This window comes from Neomonachus schauinslandi, chromosome 5 (genome assembly GCF_002201575.2).
Source record: "Neomonachus schauinslandi chromosome 5, ASM220157v2, whole genome shotgun sequence".
Classification (NCBI taxonomy): Eukaryota; Metazoa; Chordata; class Mammalia; order Carnivora; family Phocidae; genus Neomonachus; species Neomonachus schauinslandi.
In genome coordinates, this window is record NC_058407.1 from 162841632 (window position 1) to 162867771 (window position 26140).

General features: G+C 47.6%; 1 protein-coding gene across 1 annotated transcript in view; it reads right to left on the minus strand.

Moving 5' to 3' along the window:
- The window catches only part of GALNT17 (polypeptide N-acetylgalactosaminyltransferase 17), a 445526-nt gene that overhangs the window by 241622 nt on the left and 177764 nt on the right, over window positions 1-26140 (minus strand). The window contains exon 3 of the mRNA XM_021700553.2: window positions 8529-8695. Within this exon, the coding sequence (XP_021556228.1) occupies window positions 8529-8695 (167 nt within the window). The remainder of the gene's footprint in view (window positions 1-8528; window positions 8696-26140) is intronic.

The following is a 26140-nucleotide window of genomic DNA, read 5'->3' on the forward strand; positions in this document are numbered from 1 at the left end:
TGAAGAGAGCAAACAAAGCAGAGCAAAAATATAAGGAAAGCTAAGACAGCAGAGAAAAGATAAGAAAATTAAAGGTTCCGCCCAAGAGGCTTAATGATAGAATAATGGGGAAAAAGACGGAATAATGGGAGATGCTGAAATAGAGAACCGAGAAAAATGGGGAGGAATTAGCAATGAAGTATTTCAAGAAATTTTCCGAAAACTGATAGATATTCGATTCCAGCTTGAAGCCACTAAATGTCCAGCCCAGTGGATGAAAACTGACCCACACCAAGGCTCATCATTCTTAATTTCAAAACTCTGGGGACAAAATGTTGATTCCACCAGCTCCCAGAAAGAAAACACACACACAAAGGATCAGAATTCGGAATGCCTTTGTTCTTTTAAAAAACACTGAAAAAAGATAATGAAGCAAAAGCATCGAAATTCTGAAAGAAGGTGATATCTATCTCAACCAGGCCATCAGTCACACGGAAAATTAGGATAAAGCTTTCTTCAGCCTTGGATGATCCTGAAAGAGTTTATCTTCCTTGTGGTCTTTCTTAATGACGCTTCTGTTGTGTTTCACCAAAATAAGCACGGAAACCAAGACAAGAGAAAAGCGTGGAGTTTAGCATAGGAGAGGGGGCAAAGGAGGTCCCCAGGAGGATGGTGAGGAGGGATCCCAGGTGACAATGACATACAGCCATTGCGGCCGACTGTTCACAGCAGAGCAGTGAGACTTGAGACAGGTACGTGGAGAGCTGCCATTACTCTCCCTCCTGTAAGCGTACCTCATTTTTAAACTGAGGATAGGTTGTTTGAATGAGACAAGAACTTTTAATATGAATTGATAAATTGTTCTCCAGACATGTGGTTCTGTCCTGTGAGAAGTACATGAGAGTCTCTTTTCTCTGCATCCTCACTGACACGGACTCTTCTTAATCTTTATCATCTTTGCTGCTCTAATAAGTGAAATGATAATCTGAACGAGGAGAGATTGTCCCCATTCTCCCCTATAATTGGATATTCTGGCCACAGGCTGACAGAGTTTGCGCCCTCTCTCTCCATGCCTGCTGCCTGGATCAGCGGAGGACATTCATTTCGTCCCTCAGACATGGTCTGTTTCGACCTCCACCTAAGAGTAAGCAGTGCACCTTGATGAGGTCACAGGCAGAAAACACAGAGCAGCCATTCCTTCTGTCCAGATTTTCGCCTTATACCCAGCCCTGGTCCACACGATAGCCTGCCAGATGTCCCCACTGGGGTGAGCCCTGTGTTTTCCTGAGCTCACTCATAACTCAGCTGTCATCTCCCGAAGAGCCTATTCTAAACAATTAGGATAGCACATGGGTCAATGCTCTTGTTCTAGGCATGATGGGATATCAGGCATTTGGTAAAAAGTACATTTCTAAAAATAAAGGACCCGGGAAAACTAAGCAAGGAAAATAAATAAAAGGCATCCAGATTGGAAAGTGAGAATAAAGTTGTCACTATTTGAAGATGACATGATATTCTAGATAGAAAGCTCTAAAGAATACACACACACACACACACACACACACACAATCAGAGCTAATAAATAAGTTTAGCAACATAGAAGAACACAAGATCGATATACAAAAACCAGTTGCATTTCCATACATGAGCAACGAGTATTCCAAAAATGAAATTAAGAAAATGATTCTAGGGCACCTGGGTGGCTCAGTTGGTTAAGCGACTGCCTTCGGCTCAGGTCATGATCCTGGAGTCCCTGGATCGAGTCCCGCATCGGGCTCCCTGCTCGGCAGGGAGTCTGCTTCTCCCTCTCACCCTCCCCCCTCTCATGTGCTCTCTCTCATTCTCTCTCTCTCAAATAAATAAATAAAATCTTTAAAAAAAAAAAAAAAGAAAGAAAATGCTTCTACTTACAACAGCATCGAAAATAATAAAATATCTAGGAATAAATTTCACCAAAGGTGGCAAGTCTTGTACGTCGAAACCTACAAAACACTGTTGAAAGAGATTAAAGAAGATCTAAATAAACAGAGACACTCCATGTCATGGATTGGCAGTGTTAATATTGCTAAGATGACAATACCCCTCAAATTGACCTATAGCTTCAATGCAAAACCTGACAAAATTCCAACTGCCTTTTTGCAGAAATGGACAAACTGGTCCTAAAGTTCGTATGTCAACACGTGGGACCCAAAATGGACAAAACAATCTTGAAAAAGAAGAAGTCTGGAAGACTCCCTTCCTGATTTTAAAACTTACTACAAAGGAAGAGTTATCAAGACAGGGTGGTACTAGCACCAGGATAGACACATAGATCAATGACACAGGATATAAAGTCCAAAAATAAACACTCACATTTACAAGGCAGTTTATTTTTGACAAGGATGCCATGACCATTCGATGGGGAAAGAACAGTCTCTTCAACAAATGTACTGGGACAACTGCGTATCCTCATGGAAAAAAAATTAATTCAGACCCCTACCTCAAACCATATACAAACAATTCACAATGGATATAGAGCTACATGTAAGAGCTAAAACTATAGGACACTTAGAAGAGAATATAGATGTAAATCTTTGTGACCTCGAATTAGGCAACGGTTTCTTAGATATGACACCAAAAGCTCCTACACTCAAAGGAAAAATAAACCGGACTTCACGAAAATTAAAAATGTTTGTGCATCAAAGGACACTATCAAGAAAGAGAAAAGACAACCCACAGAATGGAAGACAATATCTGCAAATACATTTGCAAAAAATACAGAATATATTTGATAAGAGCATATACCCAGGCGACATAAGCAATTACAATTCAACACTAAAAAGACAGCCCATTTTAAAAATGGGCAAAAGCTTTGAATAGACGTTTCTCCAAAGATAGATTAATGGCAAATGAGCACGTGAAAAGATGCTCAAAATAATGAGTCATTAGGGAAATGCAAATCAAACCACAAGCTATCACCTCACACACACTACAGTGGCCATAATTTTTTTTTTTTTAAAGGAAAATAACAAATGTTGTTAAGCCTGTGGAGAAACTGGAACTTTCATACGTTGCTGGCAGGAACAAAAATGGTGCAGCCACTGTGAAAAACATTGTGGTTGTGGAAAACAGTCTGATGATTTCTCAAAAAAATGAACCATGGATTTATCACATGACCTGGTGATTTTACTCCTAGGTATACATCCAAGAGAACTCAAAACATGTCCACACAACTTATCACAAATGTTCACAGTGGTACTATTCCTAATAACCAAAAAGCAGGAACAACCCAGATATCCATCAACTGATGAATGGATAAATAAAATGTGCTAGATCCACACAACAGAATATTACTGAGCCACTAAAAGGAATGAAGTAATGATCTATGCTACAACATGGATGAACTGGAAAACATTATGTTAAGTGAAAGAAGCCAGACACAAAAGGCCACATACTGTAGATTTCATTGATCTCAAATGTCCAGAAAAGGCAAATTCATAGAGATGGAAAGTATCTTGGTAGTTGCCCAAGGAACTGGGAGAGATGGCTAACAGGTTCAGGATCTCTTTGGGGGGAATGAAAATATTCTGGAATTAGTGGTTATAATTGCAAAACACCATGGATATAATGAAAACCACTGAACGGTATACACTTCATAATGATGTATGCTACGTTATGCAAATTATATCTCCATTAAAAGTAAGGGGAAATGATAAAGGATGACCACGATGGGGTATGTTGAGAATTATGATCGATATAATTCCATGGACCCGAATCCCCTCCCCCTCGAACCCTCAAATAAAGATCAAGGCAAAGAACACCAAGTACCTAAACAAAGACCAGAGACTCAGGATATGGCCAGACAGGATCACGCTCAAGAGGAACGAAGTGGATGCTGAGAAATGGAACAGAGAGAAAATGAAAAGCCTTCCAGTCTTTGGTGATGAGAACACAGAGAAGAGGTAAAGCCCTTCACTGACACAGGAGATAAAGAACGAGAAGCAGGTGTCCAAGGCCGAGAGGAGAATGATAAGCTAGTCATTGGACAGACTAAGTTTATGGTTCAGAGGGACCCTGGGCCACTGAGGACACAGAAGACACAGGTTTGGGGCTCAAGGGAGAGGTTGAGTTACCTTGCACCGGAAGGATGGATTTGGAGATAATTCAGAATGTGCACACGGGAGAAAGTGCCCACTGTGTCCTGATGGTGAGAAGCATGAGTGATCCCACTGGAAGCAAGGAGTCCAGGTGGAGAAGACAGTGGTGCTGGGGCCTCAGGAGGAGAAAAGTGCCAGGAAGGAAGCCACCAACAATGTCAGATGTGGCCAGAGTGGAGCAGGGAAGTGCCCACTGGATCGGGTGAGCAGTGATCACTGGCAAAGTTTGCCTGAGTGATTTCAGTTTAATGTACATGAGCACAGAGCATTGTATCTTACTTGGGCTTAACTTAGGCCAAAGTCAACATTGAAGCTGAATGAAAGACATCATTAAAAAAAAAAAAAAAAAAAACTAACAAGGGAAAGATGCTGATTTGCCTATGCACACAGATCCAGAGTCATCTGGATTTTATTCACATTTATTCACACATTCCCTGAGCCCAAGGTTTTGTTTTTTTTTTTCCTTCCTTCCTTTCTTTTCTTTCTCTTTTTTTCTCTTTCTTTTTCTTTTCCTGAAAAAGTCTCATTTTTCTTTAATATGTGTGATAACATAGAAGTGAGGAATTACAGTTATCACCTGAGCCAGTCTAGATCAACCTGAGAATGGACCACTCTACCCTCATGAAAACGATGTTTGCAGATCTTATTTATTTATTTAGGTTCATTCATTTATTTTAGAGAGCGACAGGAGGGGGAGGGGCAGATGGAGAGAATTTTTCAAGCAGGTTCCCCTTTAAGCACAGAGCCAGACACAGGGCTTGATTCCACAACCCATGAGATCATGACCTGAGCCAAAACCAAGAGCCAGATGCTCAACTGACTGAGCCACCTGGGTGTCCCAGATGTTTCTTAATATAAAGATGAATGTTATGTTTCACAGTTCAGGGAGGAAAACAAGAAGAACATTAACTTGTGTTTACTACAGGATTTTAACTATGTAACCTCTGCATTAAAAAAGAAGGGGAGAGGGCGCCTGGGTGGCTCAGTTGGTTAAGCGACTGCCTTCGGCTCAGGTCATGATCCTGGAGTCCCGGGATCGAGTCCCGCATCGGGCTCCCTGCTCAGCGGGGAGTCTGCTTCTCCCTCTCCCGCTCCCCCCTCTTGTGCTCTTTCTCTCTCTCTCTCTCTCTCTCAAATAAATAAATAAAATCTTTATAAAAAAAAAAAAGAAGGGGAGAACATGGGGGAATGAGCATTTGCCTTCAGTTAGTCTGTGCAGTGTTTGTATTTTCCATTATAAGTCCTTTTTGATATATTCAATTTTCCTACAAAAAGCATGCATTACTTTTGAGATCAGAAAATATGGTTAAGGCTGGAAAAAAATGGTTTAATCACACTCAAACAGAAAGTAAACAGGGATAACAATATTAAAGTTAGATGAACAAAATTCAAAGCAAGAAAAAAAATATGCTTTTAAGATAAAGGGAGCATTACATAATAGTGACAACCACCATTAATAATGAAGCCATGCAGATACAAATCTATAGTTGCCAAAGAAACTGACAACAAAATACAGAAATCAAACGTTATTAGGAACGCAGGAAGGAATAGTCATTGTCAGAGGAGATTTTAAAACACCATCATCAAAAAGACTTAAGAAAATAAACTCAGAGTCATCTAAATACACAAAATGGATGTCTGGCAGGAATTCAGTTCCATGATTATAGTGTGTGGGGGTCTTTTCAAGTGTATATAGAACATTTACAAAACTCGGTAACACTAGTCACAAAGAAAATCTCAACAGAGAAAAAAATCTTAAGTTTCTTTTCCAGTTAAAGACAAGGCACTTCTGGCCTGGAGAAAATACACAGGCTAGATCCAAGGAAGGAAAAGAGGAAAACTGTGTTAATATGGTCCACTGGGTGTTCTGGCGGGGGGCAGGGGGAGGGCAGGGACAGAGGATGAATGGGAATTAACTCTATGGTCAGACTGGACCATATACCTGCCCCGCCCTTTTTCTTACCCATTAAACAGCTTCATTTCCACCTGAAATGTGAACCACGGAAATAAGCACTTAACTCAGTGGTTCTCAGTGGGCTGTCTCCACAGTATCAGCACTACCTGGGAATTTATGAGCAATGCAAATTCTTAGCCCTACTCCAGACCTCCTGAAACAGAATTTCCTCTGGGGGGGGGGGGGGGAGCCCAGGAGGTGCTGATGGGAAAGCTGAAGGTGCGTAAATACCCCAGTTCCCTCCTGCCGGAGCAGGCTGACCCAGGGGAGGAGAGGGCTTTACACTCCCTCCATTCCCAGAATGTGCCCCATGGGGTGAAGCTCTGTCAGCCCCACGGGCAATCTGCACACCACGCCCTTTGGGGGATGCCTTCCCTTCCTGGCTCTACTTTCCCTATGCTCCTAGAGGTGTTCTCTCCCCCTCGCAGATCAACTAACACACTCAAATCTTTTGTCTTAGGGGCTGCTTCTGGGGGAGCCCAAACTAAGACACCCACCAGAGACCCTCACAGCTTGTGTTCTGGTTGGGACTGGCTTGGACTTCCATTTCTTCCGCCGTCGCTGAGCTCTGCCAAGATGTCCTCAGGGGAGGGAGCCCCACGGGCAGTGAGTCCTCACCCCAGTTCGGTCCAGAAGAGATGCCCCGCTCTCATCTCTGGGTTTGCTAGCTCTTCTCTGCCCAGCCTCCAGCCACGCCGCTAGCCCCCACTGGCCCGTGCCAGCCCTGTTCTTCTTCATCACTCACTCCCAGGCTGGGTGAGGCTCAGCGAGGCCCGGCTACCAGCCAGGCCCTGGGAAACCAAGTCCTGCCCAGTGCGGAGAGGCCAGTTGTGCCAGAAACAGAGGTATCACCTGCTACGTGCTTCAGAAGCTGAGGGAGCACAGAGCAAGGGCCTTAGGATGGCAGTGAAGGATTCTGTGAAAAGGTGACACAGAGGGGACACCTAGGGAACAAGTGCATGGACTCTAGCCAGCAAACGGAGGACACAGGGTCAGGGATTCCCTTTGCTGAAGCAAGAGCTCCATGGTGAGCACACAGGGAGGCTGCAGGGAGGGGCTCTGGGAGCCACGTCAAGGAGACAGACCTGACCAGACAACCTCGCAGCTTCGGGGAACAGAATGAGCCGTGTTCTCACCAGGAGACTATCAATGTCAGTTTGAGAAGGATCGACAGATAATGAAATGGCCAAAGGTAAAAAGAGAAAAATAAGGATGTGACAAATACAACAGATGACCCATCCGCCCTCAGAATCTGGAGGCCCGGGCGCCTGGGTGGCTCAGTTGGTTAAGCAACTGCCTTCGGCTCAGGTCATGATCCTGGAGTCCTGGGGTTGAGTCCCACATCGGGCTCCCTGCTCAGCTGGGGGTCTGCTTCTCCCTCTGACCCTCTTCCCTCTCATGCTCTCTGTCTCTCATTCTCTCTCTCAAATAAATAAATAAAATCTTTAAAAAAAAAAAAAAAAAGAATCTGGAGGCCCCAGTGCAGGCGGTCTACCCTGACTGGCATCTTGCTGGGCCCAGGTGGCCCAGAGCCCTGGGGTAAGGGCCAGCCAGCTCAGAAGGGCCAGGCGGACTTCAGCACCTGGGCCACTGACACGTGACAGGCTCAGCCCAGAGCTCCCGAAGGCAACCAGGGTTCACTCAGGACCTGCGGCATGGTCCTCCCGCTTCTTCACCCTCTCCTGACCCGGGAGCACACATGGGTAAATCCTTCTCTACTCAGCACCCTGAGAGCAAGGGGCTTAACCTGTCCCTAATCCTTCCGTGGCTCAGAAGATAAGCCTCCTTGGCCTAGAGCACGCACACTGGCTGGCCTTCTTTCATGCCATCTGCCTGTGGGGCTTTCTCCCTGCAGTGAGCACAGTGAATTTTGGAGGCTAAGAGCCAACACCAAGGCACAATTAGCAAGACCAATCCCCCCAGCACCCCCACCTGGACACCAGCCCTCCCCCTGACTTGTCTCCAAGGACCTCAGAGGACTTTTGTTATTGCTGCCCAACACTTGCTTGCTTGAGATTTTTTCATTGAGCCATCATTCCTAACAGAGCTGAACCCTGGAAGGCCTGTGGACACTGCTCATTTCCACCTATGGTCATTTTGGGCATAGCAGCCCAGAGGGAACTTCAGATACGGTTCCATCGTGGGACGATGGCAGTGGGGTTGGTGGCTGGGAGCATGGAGGAATTCAGCATTTCAGTGTCATCGACTTGAGGTCATACGGAGAGGGGAACTGAGTCTAGATGTGCGGCCAGTCATTCTTAAGGGCCCTCTAGGACTTGTGGTCTAATGAACCAGTGTTCGCCCCGATGTCTTCCTCAAAACACCTCGCACCCTGCAGGATGCCCCAGGGACAGGAGACAAAGACACGTGGGCTCATGTCACAACGCGAGCGGTGTTTCCCCCCGCTGACGTTGTGCACGTGCCAAGTTCCTCTCCAGAACAGCTGGGCCACCCCTTACCTTCGTCACTGTTGTCATCCACAAGGATGATCTCCTTGAGCAGGTGTGTTGGCGTGTGGTTGACAGCGCTGTGGACTGACCGCAGGATCACCGACAGGGCCTCGTTCACAAAGATAAATATGATGGAGATCTGGGGCAGCTCCTTGGCGTACTTCAGCTCCTTGCACCTGCAGGGAGAGAGAGGAAGGAGGAAGCCACAGACACTGGGGACGGATGCATGGATACGCCTCCCAAGGTGTGAATCACTGGTTCCCTCTTGGCCCCTCTTGGCTAAACCCTAAGAAGGAGATTGTTAAGGGATCCGGCCCTGATTCTCCCAAATGTACCTGGTCCCACTTTGGTGCCCACCTGCCCGACTTCCCACTCCAGGTGCCCACATCTCATTGCCTGGAACCTGCTTTGCTGACACCTAAGCAATGCCCCTGCCACCATCTGCCAGGAGTTGGTGCATCAATACCCCAACTCGCTCACCCCTGGAGCAGGTGACTCTGAGGGGGTGGTTTACACCGGCCCCCAGAGTCCCCCAGTGGGATTAGGCTTCGTCACCCACACCCTTTGGGGGATGCCTTCCCTTCTAAGTCCTACTTCCCCACGCCCCTAGCGGTGTTCTCTCCACCTTCCCAATCAACCGATGCACTCAAATCTTTGTCTCAGGGTCTGCTTCTGGGGAACCCAAACGGAGACATCTACTGGAGACCCTGCTCTGGTGGAGCCTGCATTCTAGGCCATAAAATGCACATGTAAATAATCATAATCAAGGAAGCGGGTCTTCCGCCTGCATAGGAGCGTGCTGCCTGAGAAAGCCCGATTCTTCTTGCACCCCAACTCTTCCTAGAATCTCCTTGCGGCGGGCGGGGTGGATGGGTGGGTAGGAGACCGGACTGCCTGCCTCCGAGGACCTCCCTTGTAGCAACTCTCCCAGCCCTGAAAAATGGAGGGAAAGAGAAGAGTTTTCACGGAGGCTGGACACCGGGGTGGAGAGCTCCCAGTCATGTAAGAGCACATGTTCTGCATGGCTCAGTCACAGGAGCACCGCACTCCATCCCGAGAGCACTAGCGAATTTGCGTCCATGCTGCGCTGAGCCTCGTTAGAAATACCGAGCAGAAACCAAGGAGAATGGAAGGGCGAGCTAAGGCATTTCCATATGTTCTCCCCCTCCTTGAGTGAACCTGAACAATACATAGCACACACGTTAGAGGAGAAAACAAAGGAAACCAGATGAAGGAATGGAGTGAGAGGGGGACAGTGCTGAAGAAGGAGCCAGAAGAGCAGCTTGTTTTTTTATGCAGAACAGCTTGGGCTGTGTCGGACCATATTAATCATGCAGGCAATTTTCGGAAGAAAATAAAGTTTTGTTACAATATACATTTGTGTCTCCTGGAGAAGGCTGTCCAGGGACCCATTGATCATGGAGCCTCATTTTTACCACGTCGCTGTAAATTCACTTCTGGGGGCTGCCAGGGAGATTAGGATGGTTACTGACGGGCTCCCGGCCAGTCGGCAGGAATTCTCTCATTTACCACGTGGTGATCCGAGGGAGGAGGGCGCCCCGGAAGGTCCCTCGGAGCCCCCTCAACCATCCAGAGCCTGGTAGGGGGTCAGATGCTACCAATGACCGGCCCATCCACGTGAGCACACGCGCTGCACACACCCACCTATTCCGGGCGCTCATCCCTAGGCCTGGTGTCTTTGGCCCTTTGTTTTGAACAGCTTCTGGCTTGGAAAGAAGCAGCAAGAAGACCAGATTGCTTGGCACTGGCACCACCTTCTCCACCCACAGGCAGTCGGGCCATGATGCAATCGAAGCTCATGTGTGAGTCACGCCTCTCCACCGGAGCAGGCAACCCCTCCCCTGGGTGAAGTGGGAAATGTGGGAGGTTCGGAGGAATGGGGGGAGATCCCCCTCCTGCCCCTTCATGGGTAAAGGTGGCCACGCAGTAAATCAGACAGGGGCGGATTTCACAAATGAGAAGGGCTCTGTCACACGCTGGACGTGTCACCCTGAGCACACCGTTCCTATTTCGTCATCTCTACACCTGTCAAAATAATCCACACCACACCTAGCTGTGGGTGCCGGGCTAAGATCCCGATACGGATCATTTGAGAGCCCCGTAAAAATGCAACGTACCAACTCATGGGAAGACCCAAGTCGGCCTGGCCGCCCCGCGCTCCCATTGTCCCCTTCTGTAAACTCCCCATCATCATGAGCCAGGCTTCCAGAGTTTCCACTCACCCCAGACCCTTCCTGCAGGACCCACCCAGGATTCTCCTCCCGGCCTGGCCTACCTGGATCTCTGTCCTTGCCCAGCTTACGATTCACCTCTCCTGTGCCCAATGTCCTCAGGGTTTCACACTGGGCAGACAAGATGAACACAATCATTATTATGAAAATCAGCACTCTTTTTTTTTTTTTAAAGATTTTATTTATTTATTTGACAGAGACAGACACAGCGAGAGAGGGAACACAAGCAGGGGAAGTGGGAGTGGGAGAGGGAGAAGCAGGCTTCCCGCCAAGCAGGGAGCCCAATGCAGGGCTCGATCCCAGGACCCTGGGATCATGACCTGAGCCGAAGGCAGACGCTTAACCGACTGAGCCACCCAGGCGCCCCTCTTTCCTTGGTCTTTAATGTCTAGGGAGGTAGACACCGCCTCAAGCAAAAAAAAAAAAAAAAAAATCCCCGAGCCTGGCTTATTGCTGGCTATGGAGAAGATGTGCAGAATATTCTGGAGAGATGGACACTGCAGTTTTGACGCACTAAGGAGTAGGCGCTGACTGATACACACGTTGCTCCCAATCAGACACCCCATGCCCAACGGCGGAAGATGCGCTCGGAAAGGAAGATTAAGGGTGGACGGTGCAAAGAAGGAGAGAGGCTCACAGGCCATAGAAATACAGAGATAGTGCACAGAGAAAGGGGACAGATACGGCTCCTGCCCTCTAGGAGCTGATACTGAATTCTCACTGTGGCCTGTCCAGTAGCCTGGGCGGTGGTGAGGATAAAGAATAGAGTCTGGATTTGCAAGATACCCGGAAATAAGCAAAAGATGGCATGCCACAGAAACTGCAAACATACTTCACAACCCATAGCTGGGTGTCGTGTTCTCCCTCTAGCAACACAGGCTCGGATCTGGGTCCCAGATCTGGTCCCAAATCATGGATTTCCCTTCAGTAACAGGTCAGCAAGCAATAAACAATCTCTTGTCTGAAAGAAGATGGCAGGCAGGAAAACTATCTTAAAGTCTGGATAATTTTCAATCAACACATGAAGGGATGACAAAGAACGTAAGCCCAGTCCTCTCCTCAGAGGGCTGGCAGGGAAACAGTCTCTACCAAGCTGATCTCATAGGGAAAAGAAAGCAGAGACAAGTAACCAACCAAAGGAGATCTCTCAGACACCTTACATCTGTCCTGATGTCTGCCTGTCCGTCTGCCCATATGCCTGGGCTACTTCCTTGAACTTGGTAGCTCCCCCACGGCGACGACGGTTTCCCCCTCTCCCAGAGCACTGACTTCACTTATTACCAAAAGTGCCCACTATCTCCCTTCGTGGATGCTGGGTAAGGAGAGGAGAGCTGGGGAGAACTGGCCACCTCAGGACACATTAGAGAGGATCACAGTTGACGTGAAAGAAGGTCAAGGGCCAGGCCTCCAGTAGGAAGAAAACAAAGCCCAAAGAGCTGGCCATGCCCTGTCATGGGCAGACCCCTGCCCATGACCCCCTTTGACAGAGACAACTTACATGACCCCAATGTGGTACAGATCAGAGGTACCAAGTCACATTTGTGACCCAGTCTGCCAAGCTGGAAACAAAAAGATGACCCCCAAACATCCCCACTGCTATCAAAGAATTTAGATGCAATATGGTCCAGGAAACTTACAGATGACGATGATGATGACGACGACGACGAGGACAACCAACATTTACACAGTGCAGGCTATGTGCCAGAAACCTCTGGAAGCTTCTATGGACTGTTCTGTCCCGTTAATCCTCACAGCAACCTGCCTAGAAGATAGGCAGTATTATCATCCCCATTTCACCGATGAGGAAACTGGGGGCCAAGACAGGTGAAGTCACTTGCTCTGAGTCACACAACAAGCCTGAAAAGCAGCAAGGGTGCCTGGAAGTGAGCTGTTATCATTTGATATTTAGGCTCTTCCAGATGCCCCTGTCTGACCAAGGCAGGGGGTGGGAGCCCTAATGTGAGGGCCCCCCTTCCAGGGCCTACCCAATCTCTCCCACTCCCTCAGCTCACCAGGATGGGCACCATGTGGCCAATCTGCAGAGCCTTCCTGGCTGCTCACCATCAGCTCTGGTTCTGGGTGAAACGACGCCGCTCAGTCTCAGCCCAGGGTCGCCCCACCCTAGTTAGGGGACAGAATACCCAGCACTGCCCAGGCTCTGATCCTGCTGCTGGTAACCAAGAGTCCTGGGTTTTGCAGCGAAAACACATTGAACAGGGGCGCCTGGGTGGCTCAGTCGTTAAGCGTCTGCCTTCAGCTCAGGTCATGATCCCGGGGTCCTGGGATCGAGCCCCGCATCGGGCTCCCTGCTCAGCGGGAAGCCTGCTTCTCCCTCTCCCGCTCCCCCTGCTTGTGTTCCCTCTCTCACTCTGTCTCTCTCTGTCAAATAAATAAATAAAATCTTTTAGGGGCGCCTGGGTGGCTCAGTCGTTAAGCGTCTGCCTTCGGCTTGGGTCATGATCCCAGGGTCCTGGGATCGAGCCCCGCATCGGGCTCCCCGCTCGGTGGGAAGCCTACTTCTCCCTCTCCCACTCCCCCTGCTTGTGTTCCCTCTCTTGCTGTGTCTCTCTCTGTCAAAAAAATAAAATCTTTAAAAAAAAACCAAAACACATTGAACATTTATAACAAGGCAGCTTGTAATGCAACGCAGTCAAGGCTAAGTGCCAAATGGCTGTCCCTATACAGGATGTGACAGGTGGACTGAGATGGATCAGGAGGACAGGGAAGAGAAGCCATGAACTTGAAAGCTGGATCAATGGATCAAACTTGCATGGGCAAGAACAGAGGGAGGCGCAGTCAGTGAGAGCACTTCTGAGCACACAGAGGCACTAGGGTCCCTTTCTTGTTCTCTTCGCAGGCCTTCCAGAAGAAACCTATCTAAGCTTGTTCAGAGATGGAGCAGTGAAGAGCCAAGTCCTGGAACCACAGACTCATGTCAGGCTCTCCAAATTCCTACCAGGCCGATTCGTTTTCATTTTCAAAGCACACCAAAAACACGCATGAGGTCATAAAGGTCCACAAATAAGGGTTCTTTACAGCACGCACCAGCAGCATGGAGTGAAATGAGAGGGAGGAAGTGTGCAGAGTCAAACAGAGTAGGTAGTTTGAGTCAGAAAACACCACCTTGACCCCAAGAGCAGCCACGCTCCAACGAGAAAACTCTTGAGGACGTGGCAGGTGTGGGGGCAGACACATCTTCACATCCAATCCTTCCACGGCTGTGGACAGAGGTGGGAGGGGAAGGCTCCTTCTGGGACTGCCTGCCCACCACTGTCACATCTGCACGACACCAGATCCACTCCAAAATGGAGGCTCCGGGTCCGTGAGTGTCTCCCTTCCAAATTCGGAATGTGCTTTACGTAAGAGAGCCAAGCTGGAATGCCGCCCCCCTCCCAGCCCCGTGCCACCATCCCCTGCACTTCCAGAACGGGCACACCCTCTCCCCTGACCTGGGTAGCCACACTGCACCGACCCACAGCAGACCCACTTCATGTACACCCAACCATCGCAAACTGAGAGGCAAAGAGGCCCCATGCCTAAGAAAGCACTGGAGTGGCCCAGCCACTTAGCAGTGGGATTCATTTTCCAAATGGGGGTGTCCAGTTCCAGAAAGAAGTGATCAGGAAGGAAAAACAAGTGTGTCACATAGTCATCTCTTAGCCACTGCCTGAATTCCATGAGCCCACAAGCACCAAAGGTGCAGGCTTGGCCAAAGAGTGGCCCGCATGTGCCAACTCAAAAGCTATACCAACCAAGCCATGGGTTATGCTCAATCGGAAACAGAAATGGGCCTCCTCGGGCACCTGGGTGGCTCAGTTGGTTAAGCGACTGCCTTCGGCTCAGGTCATGATCCTGGAGTCCCGGGATCGAGTCCCACATCGGGCTCCCTGCTCGGCGGGGAGTCTGCTTCTCCCTCTGACCCTCCTCCCTCTCATGCTCTCTGTCTCTCATTCTCTCTCTCTCAAATAAATAAATAAAATCTTAAAAAAAAAAAAAAGAAAGAAAGAAATGGGCCTCCTCCTTGGAAGCCCTATTGCAAAAATGCCCACGCTCCTGAGCCCGGAAATGGCCATGAACATTGACACTATACAAGCCAACCAACACAAAACTTCGGAATGTTCCACATGCCTTCTGTGGTACACCAACAACCACTTCACTCTTTCTCCAACAAGGAGATAAACTGCTCCCTTCTCTCTCTGGCTCACTGTGGATGTGGGTTCAGACTATGAAGTCAGACCCCCAAGCAAGTCTGACTGTAATGCTTAATTTTATTTGTCAACATGGCTAGGGCATGGTATTTGGGTCAAACATTATTCTCGATTTTTCTGAAAGTAGTTTTTTATTTTACTATTTTTAAAGATTTATTTATTTATTTATTTATTTGAGAGAGAGAGAGAGAGAAAGAAAGTGAGAGGCGTGTGAGCAGAGAAAGGGCCAGAGGGAGAGAATATCCAAGTAGACTCCCACTGAGCACGGAGCATGACACGGGGTTCAATCTCATGACCCATGAGATCAGGACCTGAGCCGAAAACCAAGAGTCAGACGTTTGACTGACTGAGCCATCCAGATGCCCCGAAAGTACTTTTTTTTTTAGATGAGATTAATATTTAGATCAGTAGGCTTGGGTTAAAGTAGATTACCCTGCATAATGTGGGTGGGCCTCATCCGATCAGTTGAAGGTTTTAAGAGAAAGATGATCGAGGACCCCCAAGAAAGAGGGAATTCCACCAGCAGACCGCCTTTGGATTCTAGCTGCAACATCCCATTCCTCTGTGGGTCTCCAAGCTGCAGGTGAGCCTTGCAGAGTTTGGACATGCCAGCCAGCCTCCACAGTTACATATGCCAAATTCTTTTAAATAAATCTCTCTTTAGCTCTCCCTCTCTCTCCCTATGTATCTGTCTATCTACATCAATCTATAAACATAAATATAGACAATAGAGATAGATAAAGAGACAAAGGAAGTCTCATATCTGCAGCTGATGACAAGACAAATCCCAGGTTTCCAGTCTCCACGGAGCCCTCAGAGGAGCCCACACCCCACCTACTGCTCTCTGCTTTTACCACTTTCCTCTGGCCAATCTCCTTCTGGCAGGAAAGGGTACCTCCGACTCCACACAAGAAGTCAAGGCCACCAGCAGGAATTTCCGAAAGTGGTCACAGGCCTGTAACATCAGCATCACCTGGCAATCAGGCAGACCCACGACCCAGAATCCCCATCAAGCTCCACAGTGGTTCCTCTGCAGGTGGAAATGTGAGAAGCACTTCCCTAGTCCCGCCAGCCACCTGCAAACCTTTGGATCTCTGAACCCCACCCTCTGTCTGTCCATCCTCCCTGGAAGGAAGCAGAGTCCGGAAGTCAGACACGGCTGGTCTCTCCCATTTAAATAAAAAAAGGCCCCTCCCACAGCCTTAATTACTGTCTTTCTTCTCCTTGCCTCCCTCCTCTACCTCCCATCCAGGTCCTCACTCTATACTCTCATTTGGCTTCAAGTTACCCTAGTCCACGAAAACTGCTCTGGTTAGTTTCCAATGACATCCACGTGGCCAGAATCGAGGGAAACTTCCCAACCCGACCTTAGTTAAGCATCATTTCTGCCGGAGTTCACACTGTTGCCTCTCTCCTTATATAAACACGATTTACTCTGGGATGCCTGCACATTCGGGGTTCCCCCGAGCCCTGCCTCCCCTCTTTCTCCCACGTGATCTGCCCTGGCCACCTGTTCTGTTTCCTGGGTTGCCCTTTCTGCTAGTCCTCCAAATCCTCAAATTCCTCAAGGCTCCTTCTCCGCCGCCCTCTGTTTATAGACTCTAACTGGGTGACCTCATCCAAATCTATGGCTCCCACTGTCACACCAGCAACTTCCAAATCCGCGTGATTCACCTGGACCTTCGCTCAAGCATCAACTTCCCATGGGACACCTCCCCCTGGATGCCTCGTAGGCCCCACAAATTCAGCATGCCTAAAATTGCCACTGGCTCTGCGGTGCCTTCCTGTCTGCATTGCAGGGTACCCCACGCTCTCTTTGCAGGCGTCAAGCTAGAATCACGACACATTCACCACGTCCAATCGGTCACCAGATCCTGAAGATTCTGCCATCTTCAGGATCTCTTTATGACACTCACCCCTGTCCCCCCATTTGTACCGCCCTAGCTCCACGTCTCATCACTTCCCTCCTGAAGGACACCAAAAGCCACCAGCTGGTGCCCTTCGTCCAGCCTGCCCCTCTGCAACTCAACCTCGTTCTATACACTGCACTGTTGCCTGCATGATCTATCTCCTTCCTTCCTTCTTTCTTTCTTCTCAATATTGTATTTTCAGTAATCTCCACACCCAACGTGGGATTCGAACTTACAACGCTGAGATCAAGAGTTGCATGCTCCACCCGCTGAGCCAGCCAGGTGTGATCTTCCTAAAAGGCAAATGGGATCACGGCTCTCTTCTTTAGGGATTTCCTTGCCTTTCCAGGGCTTTCAGAGTCAGGTTCAAATGCCTGTGCTTGGCACCCAATTCTGCCCCAGCTCATCCCTCCAACCTCATCTCGTCTGCCCCCTTCCTCCATCTATTGAAACCCACTGTACTTCCCAGAACCAGGAATGCCCTCTCTCAATTCACACTCTTTCCTCTCTGCCTACAGTGCCCTTCCTTCTGCCCAAAGCGCCCATCCCCGTCCAGCCCCAGCTCCAGGCACGTCCCCGGGCCCCCAGGCCGATGTCAAGCCTCGTCCTCTGCTGCTTTCTCCCGCTCCTGAGACCCTTCACTCTCTTCTCTTCGGGGCAGCCGGGGGACGGGGGGCGCGGTCTTCATTTTGAGTCCACAGAGCCCAGCACAGTCCCTGGCAGAGAAATGGTTACTGCACGAACAAATGCAAAGCCTCCTACCTTGCCTATTTCTTCTCTCTGCTTTTTATGATCAAAGGCATCACTTATCTGCTCCCGAATTATAACATCAGTGATGGCACCTCAACACTTAAAAAAGATCCCATCCTGGACTCAGCTGCCTGCTGTCTCCTTTGATTTACTAATCAGAACTCAAATTCCAAAAGCCTGCTTGGGTCAAGTGCATCAACCAGGCTGATATTCCCTTTCTTGCTGCTCTCCTCATCAAGCCTCTCCCGGAATCCAGGGCAAGGGGGGGGTATATCATTTTTAGCAACAACAAGCCTTGCAAAACAAGACGTGGGCCTGAGCAACGGAGACATATGAGGCCCCTCTGCTGGACCTCTCATTATGAGGGAGAATGCACACTTTGCTGAGTGGTTTAATTTCCTCAAGTTGAGCTTTGCACTTCATCCGGGGAGGAGCACCACACCTCATTAGCTCAGTTCCTGCACAGAGCAGTCTCAGCGAACTGCCTACTTCAGCATTTGAGTTCCTGGGCGTCCTGCCTATCAGTGGTCCTGGGGCAATTTTCATGAATCAAGACGCAGCCTGCTCCGTCCTTGGCATGGCTTCCTGTCTTGGGGTCCACAGAGCCCCCAGCCAAAGCCCCCGAAATTGAATGTAAGATGTTGTGCTGTAGGAGGATTTGGTGTTTCTGGGGCGAGAATTCATACCTTTCGTTGGCTTCCTGCGAAGCCTGGCGGGAGGGGGCCAGCAGGGGTGGTCGCCGGTCTGCAGCCCTGCCCCGGGCACACCCCTGTGCCACCAGGCCCACGCCCTGTTTTCAAGCACCGAGGGATCAACGAGGCTCGAGGCCTCCCCTGCCAGCCTAGTTCCTACAAACATTTACTTTGGAATATTCCCCAAGCTGTTTTTGATCTCTGAGCTGATTAACTACCAGCTCGATGGCGAAGTGTGCCTTCTCTCTCCCTCCCCGGCTTCCTGGGAAGTCTCTTTCTCTGAGTCGCGAAGAGTTGCTTTTCCAAAGACAAGCTAATTGTCTTTAGCTAGAAAAGCCACGAGACTCCCCTCTCCTTGGCCAAGTGGTGGCTACGCCAGTCCCAAGGTGTAGTGCAAGGTCGGGACACAGGCAAACCCCTACCCGTGTCTATCTTCAGAAGGTTTTTTGTTTTGTTTTGTTTGAAGCGAAAAGTGTTGCTTCACCTTCTCTAACCCTCAACCCTGACCACAGTTCCCTGCTTTGTGTGGCATGGTTTTTCTAGAAAGGAGGGGAGGAACCACACCCATGAGGCCGAGGGCTGGTGGAAGCAAGGGAGGGGCATCCTTCAGATTCTCAGCTCAGCAGGTGGATCTATCTGGCTAGAGGAAGCTTATCTTGTTACAGTCAACTGACAAGAACAGAAGAAGAAAAGAAAAACCCCAGAGTTTCATTAAGCAATGGCTCAGGAACAGAATCTCTAAAAGCAATTAAGGGTAAATAAATGCCGAGACAGTTTCAGGCCAGAGCCAAGGAAACCTCAGTGCATAGGAAATGCTGCCCAAGTTCTCCACACGTGGTATTTACCCCATAACTTTCCGAAGGTGAGTGCAGTGAAAGGGGACGCCCCGATTGCTGCAGGAGGGCCAAAATACACAAGGAAATGATGCAAATTGGAAATAATAAACTGCCATGTTCCAAAGCCCAGCCGCTCCAAATGTGGTCAATCTGACTCCTCAGAGGAACAGAAGGACCTAAAACGTTCTGCTCTTGGCCAAAGCGTCACTCCCCCCACCCACAGCCCCTCACAGAGCTCCAATCTGGGGTTAACAGTCGTCTTCTAGAACTTCAGCCCGGGGGTGAGAAACGTATTACCAAACTGGCTGTTTTTCCTTTCAATGCTCTGGGCAAACTGGCCATCAAGCCCAGGGACGCTGACCCTGAAAACACTTCCGTTTATTCCAGCATCTGGGCCACCCCTCTGTCCTTGGGGCTGTTTGCAGTTTCTGTGGCATGCCATCTTTTGCTTATTCCGGGTATCTTGCAAATCCAGACTCTATTCTTTATCCTCACCACCGCCCAGGCTACTGGATGGCCCCGAGGGCAGGCCCTCCCCAGTCAGAGTCAAATCTGACCCACCAGCCCCTCTGCCCCCCCCAGTTTCTCGCTAACCTGACCCTGCCCATCTCACTCAATCCATAACACCCTCCCCTCCCTGACCTGCCGGAGCAGTTTAGCAGATTCTGTTGATCCTGTGTAGCGAAATGCATTCATCCTTCACCCCTCGGTGTATGCAGGCCCTTTGCCACGTGACTTCTAGGTTTTTCTCACGAAGGAGGCAAAGTCTCTTTCCCCACACGTGGGATCTGGGCGCAGCCCCATGATTTGCTTTGACTATCGGAACAAGGTGAAGGGATCCTGCCCGCCCCACACATGAGCCTCGAGGCGTTCTCGTGCCCTTGGCCATCACCTGAGAAGCAGAGCATTAGCCCTCTGGTCCCAGATGGGGGTGGAAGATGAGCGGTAAAAAGGTGACCCCCCCCGCCGCAAAACACACACGCGTGTGCGAGCCCAACCTTTGCGGCCACACGCTGTGCCAAGAACCTTACAGTGTCTACGTGATCTCATTACTTTTCATAATGAGCCAGTAATTCAGGTGTACCCATTGCACTGATGAGAAGCCTGAGGCTCAGAGTCACCAGCCCAAAGGCAAGCGAGTGGTATGCAGAACCAGACTTGAAACCCAGACCCACCTGACTTCAAAGCCTCTTTGTCTTAGCCTCTGAAAAAAGAAATGAGTTCCCAAGGAGGGTCTGAGTGGAGGGATTTGGGATGGCTTCTGTTTGTTCAATGAAGCCACAAGCATGACAAAGGAGTCACTTATGCTAAGCCAGGTCACCAAATGGGCTTAATACCTAACCTCACTGCAGTTTCAGCCTCCCCCAGAAATGCTGTCTGGACTTGTCAGGAATTTTCTGTTGGCACTAATGAGGTCATAAGCCACAGGAGCCCTTCTCCATCCCCCAAAGTAAAATGAGGCAATCCACCTAATAAGACCCCCAGCCCTGGGAGGTGACCCCACCTGAAACAATCCTTTCTTTTGCTAATAACTTCTCACCCCACCCTCCTTCCTATAAAAACCTTCCATTTTGCACAACTCCCTGGAGGACCACCCCTATTTGCTAGATGGGATGCTGCCGGATTCACAAATTACTTAATAAAGCCAATTAGATCTTCCAACTTGGTGGAATTTTTTTTTTAACAGGCTCATTCCTTTATATTTAACTGTAGTCTCCAGTGTTCTATATCAAACATGTATTACTTTCATAAGTTAAAAATACTACAAGTTACTTTTTCAAAGATTTCTATAAAATAATTTTAGCACTTGACAAATAATTCCAACACTGACCAGAAAGAATAAACAGGTAAGAATAAATAACAAAACTGTTAAAGGGGAAAGGATGTTAAGGAAACCTGGAGACATACATGATGTTAAAATCCAACATAAAGTGACTATCATAGGATCAAGAATGAGATGACAGACACGTGGAACAGAAGATTCTAGAAACAGATCTGATCTTGGGGAATTTATGCCAAGAAGGTTCCACAAACCAATAAGGCAAGAATCATGCAATAAATGGCGTTGGGACTGCTTTATTGGGTGAAACAGTGAGAGTCCTCCCTACACAGTAAAAGTAAATTTTATTTTATTTTTTTCAAGTTTATTTACTTATTTAAGTAATCTCTACATCCAATGTGGGGCTCAAACTCACAACCCCAAAATCAACGGCTGCATGCTCCTCGGACTAAGCCAGCCAGGCACCCCTAAAAGTAAATTTTAGATAGACAAAATGGTTGAATGTAGAACTCAAAATATAAGGAAAGCAACATAAAAATATATGGGAATATTTATACAAACTCTGGATATTGAAGAATCTTCAATAGTTTGATAATATTTGTAAACCTCCAATCAGAAAAATAATAAAATTAAAACAGCAAACTGAAAAAAAAAAAAAAGAAAACCTTAGAGCAATTACAAGGAGAAAAGACAATGAGAACCCAAAGAACACAGATAAACAAAAAACATGAACACAATTCAGAGAACAAAAGAAATAACAAACATGAAAATAGGTGGACCATCACTAGTAATAAAAAAGATTCAAACAATAATGGGATGTCATTTTGCCTCTATGTAGTAGAATTATAAAGAACTTTTTCTTGCTTCTTTGTACATTTTCTGTTCTTATTTTTTTATAGTGAGCAAATATAACACAGAAAAACACATCAGTTTCAATTAATACGTGAATGACAGAACCATACTGCAAAATTAAAGGGAACTGCAATGCCTGACTACAAGCTCTTGGATTTTCATTTGGGCATGACATCAGTTGGCATGAATAAGAAATACCCCATGTCATCCCCACAACCACATGACGCCACAATCAGAGAGAGAATTCTGAGTCAAGACCAAAAGCACAACTATTCTACCTTTTCAAATGCAGATGGGGGAAAAGAATGACATGGCCTGATCTCACAGGTTATCCATTCTAGAGAGCAAGCATACCTACCACCAAAATAGACCTCCACCTTTTTCCTCTACCTAGGAGCTATTCCAAGATGGCCTTATAGGGACGCCTGGGTGGCTCAGTCGTTAAGCGTCTGCCTTCGGCTCAGGTCATGATCCCAGGGTCCTGGGATCGAGCCCCGCATAGGGCTCCCTGCTCCGTGGGAAGCCTGCTTCTCCCTCTCCCACTCCCCCTGCTTGTGTTCCCTCTCTCGCTGTGTCTCTCTCTGTCAAATAAATAAATAAAATCTTTAAAAAAAAGAAAAAAAAAAGATGGCCTTATATAATAAAGGGTTTATATTCTAAAGGTATAATAAACATAAAACCAATCACTGCAATTGCAGACCTTCCTCTGTTAGTCAACATGTAGCTTTGAAAGGGCATGAGAAACTTAAATATAAAATAACTGTAATTTTGTTTGAATTATGGAGTTAACTCCAGCTCTATGCCAGTTTCTTAAGGTTATGGGAACTGCCCATTTACAATGATAATAAATGCTGCATGAAATGTGAGCCTGAGCCTGGGCTTCTTACAAAGAAACTGAACCATCCCACTGAGCCTGCCAGGCATCTAGTCTACCCATTAATAATCATTGATGAAACGACCTAGTGACTTCTGCGCTAGGATATACTTCTGCTCTGGAGTAGAACGGCATGAAAGCAAACTTCAATCCTCTTTAAATGCCATGCCTGCTGGTTTCTCAATGTCCTGTAGAATGTTCCCTGTCACTTGTACCCTCCCTCAGACATGTTAATTACATGCACTTTTCATTCTTTTCAACCTCCCTCCAGGTAATGCCTTCCTTTCCAAAATCCCACAGGTAAGATCTTACACTAACTTGGAGACTTCCAACCTGTTGACTCGATTTCTCATATCTTGGGCTGGCGAGGGAGGTACAGAAATGGTAGCGGACACATGAGTCACGGCAGTAATAATAAATCTGTCCTTGCAGCTGAAGGTCCCAACACGTACCCTTCCCATCACTGGCCAGTAGGTTTCATGAGGTCAGGGACCACATCTCTTTGGCTGGTACATCTCCAGCACACATAGGGCTCATCCCAGATGCTCAATAAATATGTGTAATATACATTAATAAGTAAAACAGAGAAGAGACATTCTAGCCACTTGTGGCATAAAGAGGTTATGGGGAATGTACAGTTCTGGAATCCTAAGGATTTAACGAAGACCTTAGGATCACAAGAATGAGTCCCCTCCCAGGGTACCTGTTTGAAGATGCCACATCAGATCACTACATAAGAAGCTCTCCTGGTGGAGGATGGGGACTTTCTTTAATTCCATATATTTTATGATGGATAGAAGACAGTGCCTATCCCTCAGTTTTAAACATGGATCTTGTGTCCCTCTAAACAAACCTGCTCTTGGGGCACCTGGGTGGCTTAGTCGGTTAAACATCTAACTCTTGTCCTCAGCTCGGGTCTTATTCTCAGGGTCATGAGTTTAGGCCCTGTGTTTGGCTCCACGCTACGCGTGAAGCCTACTTAAAAAAATAAAAAATAAAATGTAAAAAAACCCTGTTCTTTTATATTTAACACACCCTGGGACAAACGTATCTATATTACCTGGAAACAATAGCTTAATGGTGACATTTGCACACACTGGACATCAATTATGGACCAGCAAAGTGCAGAAGATACAGAAATTTTTTAAAAACCTCACCATTACCCTGGAAAGAAAAAAAGATAGGTAAATTGTAACTACGGTTATGGAATGAGGCATGTCACAAGGGAAGTTTGTTCAGGATGGTCTGGGATTTCTGCTTTCTGGGGGGCCTGGTCAGGGAAGGTTTCCCCGAGGAGATAAAATTTGCCCTGGGCTGTGAAGCATTAGTAGGTAATTTCCAGGTGAGGGCCTGTGAAGGGACAGAGGGGAAGATGGGAAAAATTCTTCAAGCAAATCAAAATGAACAGCATGTGCAAACACAGAGGAGAGAAAACGTACAGTGCACCCCCCATAACAGAAATCGGTGTTTCGGGGCGTGTCTGGGATGAGGAAAAGAAACCAGTGGTCGACCGGGTACTCTGAAGGCAGTTGATAAAATTCAGACTTGGGCCTCCAGCAGCGTGAAGCCATGAGGTCAAGGATTACTGAGCAGGTAAGTGGCAGGACAACACATGGCAGGTGTCTAAATCAAAGAACAGCATCCCTTCAAGTCAGGCCAAGAAGCGACCTCAGAGGCTGAGTTCTAAACTCTCAAAAAGGATGTGGGTGTACAAGTTTCCTGTCCAAGGAGCTCATTCATTTCACACTGCCCAAATCACAACCCCAGCTCCTCGAGATGGCTGTTCACCCACTCCTCACACGGCCTGGGGACGCTGGACTCTAGAGAGACATCTTCCAAAGGTACACATGCTTGGCTCAGATACTCCAATTCCTCTCCTAGGTCCCACAGCTCTGGCCTACCCACAAGGTCTCAGAGTCGATCTTTGGCAGGGCCCCTCTACCCCATCCTGAATAAAGACCACAACAAAAATTACTTCCTTGATCACTTATATAAACTTACCGCTCACAGTGTTATTGGCAGGAAACGATGTTTTTCGGTTCAAGTCATTAGAGCTATGAACAAGGCATTTTATCTTACAGGCAAAGCCCCAGATGGGATGGGCTGACCTCTGAAACTAAACTCTGGAGGAGCTGTGGACTCCTCAATGGCTGGTGAGACCAGGCAAAGAAGCCAGCAACTTCCCAGATCCAATTTCTCAATTTCCCAGGGGCCTCAGGCATTCAGGACACCCTAACCCGGCCCCACCCCTTACCAGCTAGGTCAGAGGTGCCCATCCGGAAATCACCAATAAACATGTCCAATAGGGGTGCCTGGGTGGCTCAGTCGGTTAAGCTTCTGACTCCTGATTTCAGCTCAGGTCATGATTTCAGGGTCCTGGGATTGAGCCCCACGTCGAGCTCTGTGCTCAGCAAGGAGTCTACTGGGGATTCTCTCTCTCTCTCCCTCTCCCTCTGCTCATGCTCTCTCTCTCTAAAATAAACAAATCAATTTTTTTTTTTAAAGATTTTGTTTATTTATTTGACAGAGAGACACAGCGAGAGAGGGAACACAAGCAGGGGGAATGGGAGAGGGAGAAGCAGGCTTCCTGCCTGAGCAGGGAGCCCGATGCGGGGCTCGATCCCAGGACCCTGGGACCATGACCTGAGCCGAAGGCAGACGCTTAACGACTGAGCCACCCAGGTGCCCTAAACAAATCAATCTTAAAAAACAAAAAACAAAACCATGTCCAACAGAAGGGCAGCTCTGCCTACAACCAAGGCCAACAGACCACACATCACAATGGCAGCCAAACAGAAAACGTCACCTAGCCCCCACATATGAAGAGAAATCCCTGGCGAGGGGATTAGAATTTAGGGTTTCCACTAATACTCTTTTTGGCCCCATACTTTTCATCAACTCATCCCACGCTAATACCCAGTAGAACTGAATCTACATTTTAGAAAGATACCCTAAAGCAATGAGGAAGAAGTTTTGAAAAGGTGGGGCAAGAGAAACAGGACATCAATGAGAAGATAAGTCGAGTGATTTTGCAAGAAACATGAAGGGATCTGGGGTCAGAGGAATATTTTTTCATTGATAAAAGGTATGATTTAGGACAATTAAATAGTCATGAATGTATGCACCTGACAGCACGGTTCGAAAGCACGCAAAGCAAAATGTATTGAAAATCCAAGAAGTAAAGACAAATTCAAAATCACACTGAGAGATATCAACACATCTCTCTCGGAAACCCAAAGAAACAAAAATATCCAATAAATACATGAAAAGATGATCAATCTCTATAGTAATCAAAGAAATGCATCCAAGTGCTATAACAAAGTATTTTTTTATCCTTTGGTTTGGCAAAACAAATTGAAGATAGATCTTATACGGTCCCATCAAATGTGAAGACAGAGGAAACCCTCGTATACTGCTGGTTGAAGTATAAACAGGCAAAATCCTTTCAAGAACAAATTAGCAGAACC